Source organism: Pan troglodytes, chromosome 15 (genome assembly GCF_028858775.2).
Source record: "Pan troglodytes isolate AG18354 chromosome 15, NHGRI_mPanTro3-v2.0_pri, whole genome shotgun sequence".
Taxonomy (NCBI): Eukaryota; Metazoa; Chordata; class Mammalia; order Primates; family Hominidae; genus Pan; species Pan troglodytes.
Window position 1 is genome coordinate 45,701,981 of NC_072413.2, and position 9,097 is coordinate 45,711,077.

The 9,097-nt window shown below is 46.9% G+C and overlaps 1 protein-coding gene across 2 annotated transcripts in view; it reads right to left on the reverse strand.

The window, feature by feature from the left end:
- Positions 1-5,224, reverse strand: part of MDGA2 (MAM domain containing glycosylphosphatidylinositol anchor 2) — an 833,536-nt gene extending 828,312 nt beyond the window's left edge. For both annotated transcript variants that reach the window (XM_016926039.4, XM_001151973.8), the window contains exon 1: positions 3,677-5,224. In XM_016926039.4, coding sequence (XP_016781528.1) covers positions 3,677-3,956 — 280 coding nt within the window. In that variant the 5' untranslated portion in view covers positions 3,957-5,224. The remainder of the gene's footprint in view (positions 1-3,676) is intronic.
- Between the last annotated feature and the right edge of the window lie 3,873 nt (positions 5,225-9,097).

Consider the following 9,097-nt stretch of genomic DNA (forward strand, 5'->3'; position numbering starts at 1 on the left):
AATCCAATAAGCAAAAATCTATAGCTTAAGGAAGTAAAATTTTTTAAATGCACATATATATATTGCCAAATATATATGTCAAATGGGTAGTATCCATTAAAATTGCCTTGGTTAGTTCATATGATTTGTTTGTGCTATTCTATTATGAAGAGGTTTTCTTGCAATTTTTCCTTCAGAAATATTTTCAAATAATTTATATTACTATAATGTTACATCTGATATTGAAAATGTAATAAATATAAAGTACAAATCCCACTTAAAACAATTTATAGGACAGAATTATTGGTGGAAGGCAGGCAGTTAAGAGATAATCTCCCTCATCCAACTGTGACACCATATATAAATCTTAGCTATTGTGCAGTTAGTTTGCTAAGCACTATTCCCAGATAAATGACAGTAAGTTCCTAGGTCTATAGCAGAAACTTTTATACTTAAGTATTGCACAGGGTTGTCAAACAGATTGGGCATAACAGGAAGAAGATTAAAATACTTGAGACAACATAATCCATGCGTTACAGCAAATATTCTCAATTCACTAAAAAATAGAATCTGAATTTCATGCTCAGAGTTTTTCAGTGAGGAAGTAGAGGAGAAAAGGGATACCCTAGCTATTCCAGGGAAGAAAGTTTATAATGACATAGTTCTCAATCATGTAAACAATTTTAGGCTACAGTGAAGTGATTTTGCCTGAGTAACCTAGAAAATCATTTGTGTTTCCTCTTGAACCATGATACTAGAAAACACTATTGAGAAATATTACTTTGTGTGTAGTATGAATGGCTTTACATGTAGCAAATATAGGCAAATAAAGGAATACAGATTTTTATGCTAGCAAAGTTCCTATCTAGGCTGTTGAAGTTTCTGTTTATAATAACCCTGCCTTTTAAATTAATCATTCTCAAAGTTATTCATATAAAATGTTCAAAACACACTTTTTAACTTTACACTAAATCTTATGTCTATGTCCTTTACAATTGATTCCTTTTTTTGATAAATTTTAAAAATGTTCTCTTCCTTATAAATGCTTCCACAAATAAAAACAAAACTACTTTAGGTTAAGAAAGTTCATGACTTACAAAATCAAAGCAATGAAACTGTAAGCCTATGTTAGTGCTTCTCAACTTCAGTGTCCACTGTAATCATCACTCAAGGTGATGAACACAAATCACTGGGCCCTACGCTCTGAGTTTCTAATTTAGAAAGTCTCAGAGGGGCCCGAAAATGTGCACTTCAAACAAGTTCCAGGGTGATGCTAATGCTGAAGATTAGGGGCCTAATCTTCTTTGAGAACCTAACTTCTGTGACAGGTAAAACATATCTTAAAAGTAATATATAATTTTTAACCCACCTCATAGCTGTGACATTTATAATGGCCAGGAATACTGATTAATATTTTTCACACAAAAACAATTCTATTCCTAGCTACATGACTAATAACCACATCAATATAAAAACAAAACTAAATGAAAAAGACCCCCACTTTCATTACAATCATCAGCTCAGTAGCAGAACTGCCTCCTTGTTTATTGTTAACAGACATAAACACAGGATTATTTTAATGCAATTGTTTCCTATTTGTCTTCTCTACTAGATCTTACCCTTTTCCACTACCCAATCTGAGACTTGCCAGGGCAAATAATCTGAATAACAAAAAGTGACAGGAAAATGGAACCATGCCCTTCTGATCCAGATAGTTCCAGCAATGTACCACTGTCTCCCCACGTCCCCAACCTTTCTCACTTCTCATCACCCCGTCACACACACATACACTCACACATGCATACATACAAATTTAAAAAACAAACCAGAACAAAAAATTCCTTTTAGCTAAGATGATCTGAATCAATGAGAGAGGAATACAGAGTTAGGCATGGGATGAGAAGAATTCAGACTCTCCCATCCTAAGGAACAGCCCCTTGAGAAGGCTTTATCTCCAGCATTCCTACATCCCTAGAATCCCCGTTTTTCTCAGCTGTTCAGAGGGCATTGGGGTCCAGGATAGTCACAAGAGCACTAAGTTAATTCCTACTCTTTTCAGGTCCCACCTCCTGTTGTCAGTCAAACCTTGAGGTCTGCCAGGAGACTCAGCATCTCTCTCATACACACGTCCCCCCATTACCACAACCATCACCACCACCAGACAAGTTGTCTTTCACTTGGGAAGGAGGGGTTGGGAGAGGGGACATTCTGATCCTTAGAGTCGGGAGAAAGTGAAGGTTTCTTGGGAGCCAAGAAGGGAGCTAGAAACACAGGAAAGGGGAGGAGCAGATGGAGTGCAGTGGGTACCAGAGCTCACCTCAGCACTGTTCAGCCCTGGACAGAACACAGTGGACAGAGTAAAGGCTGGGTCTGTAGCATTCATCCCCAAACACCCACCCACTGTGCACTCCGTTCCCAGAGAGTTTGAGGACTCAGGATTCACTGGCACCTGTGTCCACTCTGCAGTCAGTTCCAGGGTCTGCAGGGAAAGCTCTGACACTTCCACAAATATTCATTCCTTTTTGCCCTGGGTCAGCCATTGACTTAGTCCTGCAGCACCGGAGTCCAAACCCCTGAGTGAAACCAAGGGCAAGTGGGCTGGATTTTCAGCACACATTCTGTGGACACTGACTCAGGGGCGAGGGGTGGGACTGGCTGTGGGCGGGTCTTGGCTTGATGTCCCCTCAAGGGGTGCACCTCTAACCTCCCACCAGACCTCAAAAACACAGAAGTTATTTTTTGGGCACCACCTGCTTGTCCCAAGAGAAGACATACATTTTAGTCCACTATTAACTATGACCTGGATGTGTGTGTGTGTGTGTGTGTGTGTGTGTGTGTGTGTGTGTGTGTGCTTCCATCCTGAAAGCTAAGGGTGCCAACTGCTGACAGGCAAAAAAACCTGTATTTGCTTTTGAGGACTTCAAAACCTCCTAATTAACAAGCTTGCTCTTCTCTAGTTCCTAAACCTAAATCTGGGTTTTCCAGAGGGGAGATGAGATTGTGTTCCCGCTGCAGCGAGCTGGTGTCCTGCCCTGGAACCCAGACGCGCGGACTTAGCAGTCCGTTCATTCATGCACTTGCTCATCCATTCACACAAACATGTCCCTTAATTGTGTCTGGCACCGAGAATCTTGCCTGCTATTTTCCCCTCCCGAAGTCAGTGCTCATGGCAACCGCTGGTGCAGAACGCAACTCAACTGTCACCCCACTTCCTGAGCCGGAAAATCAAGGCATGTAGGCATTCACAGAAAAAGGAAAAGGTGGAGAGGAGGAGGCGGCGGGGGTGGAGAGGGGTGGGGAGACTCACGGGGTCACACTGGAAGCTTCCCTGGGGGGTGGGGGGAAACCGTGACACCGACACCGTGGCATGCAAGGAGCCAAACCATTATTAAATCAAAGACTGCTGGAGCTCGGATTCCCCGCGGGGATAAATCAAGTGCAAAGCCACTCGTTCGCACGAGTGCGTTGCTGCCGGCTAGACCCAACTCCGAGCCAGAGCCCAGGCGCCGGGGGAGCGGCTCGCAGCCCAATCCGCAGCGCGCTCGCTGCCTCCTTATCGCTCCCAATAACGTGATGAAGTGTAAATCAAATGCCACGCCGGGAGGGGCCCCGGAACGGCGCGAGTCGTGCATTTTCGCTCACCAGCCTATCTTGCCTAAGAATCACAAGGTCACGATAGCGTCGCGATTCCACTCACCGTACACTCCTTGGCCAGAGATCCCCTCCAGGAGGACTGTCAGCAGCCACACGAGACCGTACAGTAAATCCATCTTCACGTGAACATGAACATATCCAGCCCAGGGGGGACGCAACGGGACCTTCAGGAGGCCGGCGGCCAGCCAGGCGCGCTCCACTCGCGCCCGGGCCAAGCCGAGGTGCCCGGGAACCGCTCGCCGAAGGAGGAAGCGCCGTCCGTCTGTCCTTCCCCGGCGGCGGCCGCGAGCGGAGCGCAGGAGCCCCGCACTCCACACACTCATGCACACACACACTCACACACACTCACACACTCTCCCACAACACAATACCCTGACACACACTCACACGCACGCCGCACTCACACCGGGTGCCTGGGAAAATCGCAGACGCCGGGGAGGAGCAGGGGGCGGTGATGGGAAGGGGAGCTGCGAGGCGAAGTGTTCTTCAGGGAAGCGGGCTCGAGTCTCCGCAGCTGCGGCGGCGGCGGCGGCGCGCTGGGCCGGCGGCGGGCGCGGGCAGGGGGCCGGGGTTGCCGCGCGGTAGGAGCCTGGCTTGGACAGCCAAGGAGCAGGAAGTGGCCTCTGACCCAGGACACCGAGCAGGGCTCTCTTGCCTGGATTCGCCTTTACAAAGTAACTCGCGAAGGTCCCCGGAGGGGCGTCAAGCGGCGACAGCGGCCCGCCCGCCCGCAGTCCGAAGCCCCCAGCCCTGCTGTCTTGCCTTCCCCCATTCCATCAGTTGCCATTGCAACGCCAATCCTGTTACACGATACAGACTCGCATCGCCGAACGGGGAGAGGAGGAAGAGGAGGAGGAGGAAGAGGAGGAGTGGGGCTAGGGGAACGGGGGTGGGGAAGAGGGAAGGGAGGAGGGGGAAGAAGGAGGAGGAAAGGGTCCAACAGGGAGCGGAGTGTGCGTCTGGAGCTCGCTTGGGCACACCAGCCCAGCCGCCACCGCCACCGCTCTCCAAAATAGCCTTTAGCGCCCCGCCAGCGTAGAGGTGCTCTGGCCGGCCGCACCAATTCCCGGAGCCGAAAGCAGAGTCCAGGCACCGCCACTTGCAAGAGAGGGAGAATGCCAGGCAAATAACCGATCCGCACACACGTCTACGCGTGCCCACCGGCACTGCGCGCGTCCTCTTCGCTTCCGCGCCGCCCCCGCCAGGTGGAGGGGGTGGGGACGGTCGGGACAGGCGGGAGTTTAGAGGAGGGAGCCGCAGAAGGGGTTCCCCGCTTGAGCTAACGTAGTGGTGGCATCCAGAGGTGAACGCGGGAGCGGCCGCCTGCGGAGGGCACCCGGCTGCGTGGCGTCCGCTGGGGCCGCCGCTGCGGCAGAGGTGCCCTGGTTGGGCGGCTGGGCGCCTGGGGTTCGACGCCGGCCGGGATCCCTGGGTGTGCGCGGAGATGCGCGCCGCGGAGGCGAATGGAGGGAGGAGGAGAAGGAGGAGAAAGAGGAGACAGAAGAGAAGGAGGAGGAGGAGGAGGAGGGCGAAGCGGCAAGCGCGGAGCGCAGGCGGACCGGCGGCCGGGCTGCTGGGCTGCTGGGCTGCCGGGGAGGAAGGCTGTGTGTGGTCACGTTGTGCGCTACGTGCTGAGAGCGCGAGCTGCTAGCCGCAGCCGGGCGACGTCAAAGCCGGGTGCGCGGCTCTGCCGCCTGCCTCCGCGCCTCCTCTGCCCCTCCTTTGCTCTGCCTTCCTGTGTCAGCCGAGCTCATCAGTATGGACAACGCCGAAAGGCTCCGCGAGGCCGGCGGCATCTGGCCTCCAACCTCCCCCGCCAAAGCGCTCCCTCGCCTCTCGGGGAGCTCCGCGGTGGCGAATGCCCGTTATGTATTTCTGATGCCGCCGTCTGCGTTTGCACGCTGAAGGGCCAGCTACCACCTTAGACCCAGGGTAATTACATGACACGCTATCCCCTCTCCGCCGCCCAAGGTCTTCCAGGATCCGTTATGCTTGGCTAGAGGGCAGAACAGGCCACAGCATTTGGAAGTGGCAACGTTTCTTCTCTATTTCTGTCTTCTTTAAAGGAAATATGGTCATTACAGTAGATGAAGGCACTGGGGGAAGAAACACTAGGAGTTCAAAGATTAGTTTATTTTATATGCAATGTCTCCTACTAAAGTTAACTGCTTGGAAAATCTTTTCCTTGTGTGAAAGACAGGCTCTTTTGTTGGGGCAGAGGTAGCTCTAATGTTTCAGGGGCTTTAAAAACTTATAAGTACAAAAGGATTAGAAAATCTAAAGCATCTTTAATTTACATTGCAACAAGTGTGGAAATACTTCGCTAAAAATTAATAGGGAACATCTGGGAATATAGTAGTGTTTTTTTTCCTGTAACCGAGATAATAATGTTTCCTGTACGCAGTCCACTTTGTTGAATATATGCTTCACTATTCAAACAGCATATGGGTAGGAAGTGATTGGTTTAAAACGCACATTTATACATGAGTTACAAAAGTAATTGCCATGGGAAATCTGGAGCACAGTATTCATTTATCTGCTCCCATAATAGGCTGGTAGGACACACTGCAGGTCCCTCTCCCCATGCTGTACTTCAGCTGGGGGTGGGGGACCCTAAGCACTGGAAAATGTATAGTCCCCAGTCTTTCCCCCAAGGTCCTTTTCCTCACTTAAATGAATTATGCATATTATTTTTTATAGGGTGCGATTTAGTGCTTACCCTCTGGGTTTACAAGACATGAAAAACCAAACATTTTGAGAGGTCCCCCAGAGGATCATTCACATAGTGTTGAGAACCCGTTATTTTTGAAATTCCACTTTAACTAGATGGAATTAAGCGTCATACTATAAGTAAAGTCAATATGTGCCATTTCTGAAGAAAAATGAGTGACACTCACTTACTGGTCACCTGTGGGGTAAAAATTGTCTCATGATTTTAGAAATCTGCCTTTTATGAGTAGATCATTCCCGTACACTTGCAGCACAGTAGCTTCATGGGGCAATAAACTGCACCTCCTTTCTCAGATCAAAGCTCATACATAATGTATCTTGTCCATGAGGCTCTTCCTGATTTCAGCTTATCATGTTCTGTTCAAGTAGTACTTCCCCCCCCATATTTGTACTGTACTTTTTAATGCTTAGTTATGGAATCATAGGATCTTTGAGTGTGTGAAGGACTCTAGATTGGAAAACTTTGTCATCCCCAAACGTCGGTGTATCATTTTAAAGGAGCCCAGACTCAGTATGGAGATTACTCTTATTAACCTTCAACATTAGAACAGAGCCTCAGGAGCCCAGGACCTTTCTTTTCTGTATAATGCTCATCTCTGCAGAGGAAGGAACATGCACCCAGTGAGCCCTCAGCAATGCCTGAGTGAAATCTTTGAACTTAGAGAACTTAGAGAACCCAGTCAATTTACAATTTATTCCAGTTGTAGTTTAAATTAAAAATGAGGAAATAGCTAGATGCAGCTACTCTTTGCTGGGCCTTATCCTAGACTGTTGTACACTTAAAGATTTTATGAGACATATTTCCTTCCTTCAAGAAGCACACAATCTAGTGGGCAGAGTGCATTGGTCAACATATGCACCGTTACCTCTACTGATACTGTAAGTGCTGTAGATAAACAAAGTCCTAGGCCACAAAGTGGCAACTTTTACATGCAATCATTAAATGACTTACATAACAGATTTTTTAAATGCACTGTATTTAATATGGGTTTTCTGTTCCTATGAAAATACTACATAGATTACTTATGGAAATAATTGTCAGTTTAATCAAACGATGTTTTTTGCTTCTTGCAATTCAACATTCTTCAGGCTGCACTGACCAACCAGACGTAATATATATAACCACACCTTAGCACTGGCTAATGAAGGCCTCCAGGTGGTGAGCCTGAGCTGAAGCTTAAGGACAGGCAAGAGATGGTTCACATCAGAGAGAAGGGAAAAGCTATAGAAGGCAGGCCCAGAGAACACTATGAAATCTGGCCCAGCACACTTTATATCTCCCATTAGAGCAGTTTTCTTCAGGAACAGTGTAAATAATTTCAGAGATCACAAGTTTCTTGGATTTTTCACAGTGAATATGGGTGTTGCATAGAGCATAAAAAATTCCACATAACCTGTTATCATTTTATTGACTATAGTTTTATTTAAAATTTCTGTCTCCATTCTCCAGTATGAGCTTGATGTTCCAACCTCCATAGCATGGGGGAGACGTTCTCATGGAAAGAGTCACAGGTTGGCACAAGATTCAACCAAGGTAGTGGGACAGAGGTGAGAAAAACTGGTATCTCCAGAGATACAGCTGAGTAAGGCAAATTCAGAACACTGGGGACAAATCTGTCTTTCTTTCCAATTTAGCCTCATCCCAAAACACAAATCTCAGGTCCTGTTTGTTGTTTACATCAACTTCCATTTTCCCTGCTGGCCCCTTAAGTCATACAAACTCCTATTCACACTATTGCCAAACAAGAATGTGAAAATTATCAGTGATGATGGTAAATTATTTCTAGCCAAATCCCTGTTCACCCATTTCTTTCTTTGTACTTAGTAATAGTTTCCAGCATGCAAGACTTAATTTTAGAAGTCTAACAAGCATCACATAGAACTGGCTGTTTCAGATGATAGTGAAGGCCATGAGGCACAGAATAGCACTGGAGATTCCAGGTGCTGGTTATTTCCAGGAGGCAGATAGGGGGCAGTTGCTCCTAAGCAGTGGGATGCAGACACTCCTGTTAGGTATGAGAAAATTTCATTTAGGGAAACAGAATTATCTCTCAAGAGGGCTTTAGTGAGAACAAAGAGAGGAATAAGAATGGTTAATTCTAATATTAGAAATAAGGAGGCAGGTCAAATCCCAGATCCCCACTGTATGGACTGAGAGAGGTCCAGGAGAGATATTCAACTTGAGGAAGCAACAAAATACCCAAAGAACAATCCCTGGAAATAGCAAATCGGGGGTGCAAATAGAAAAGGAGGTACCCAGGAAAGGCTGTATATTTGGATACTGTTTGAGAGGATGCCAAGGTAATTTGTAACCAGATGATGGGGCTGAGGTCTCAGATATATTGTGGCTGCCAGTGAAGAGTATCTAGCTGAGAAAAGAAGGAGAGGCAGAAAGCATGAGGCAAGGATCTTGGTATTCTAGATATTCTATCTTCAGCTTAAAAGTAGCAGCACATTTCTGAGAGTTTTTACTTGTTTTGTAAATGCCATCCCTTTTTCAAGCCAGACACGCTAGTCCCTAATTTCAACTTTCAGGATTTTGTGTACCACTCATGATTTCTATACAGTTTGTATCTTGAACCTACAATTATTTTTTAAAAGGCTACCCTTAGATACCATATCCTGGGTAATTTTAGTAGCCCTGCCCTAGATTTATTCTTATTCTGGCATGTCTACCTTGAACTCTTATTATAATTCTGACACTATTTCAGGAACAGACACAAGGCTGATTTGT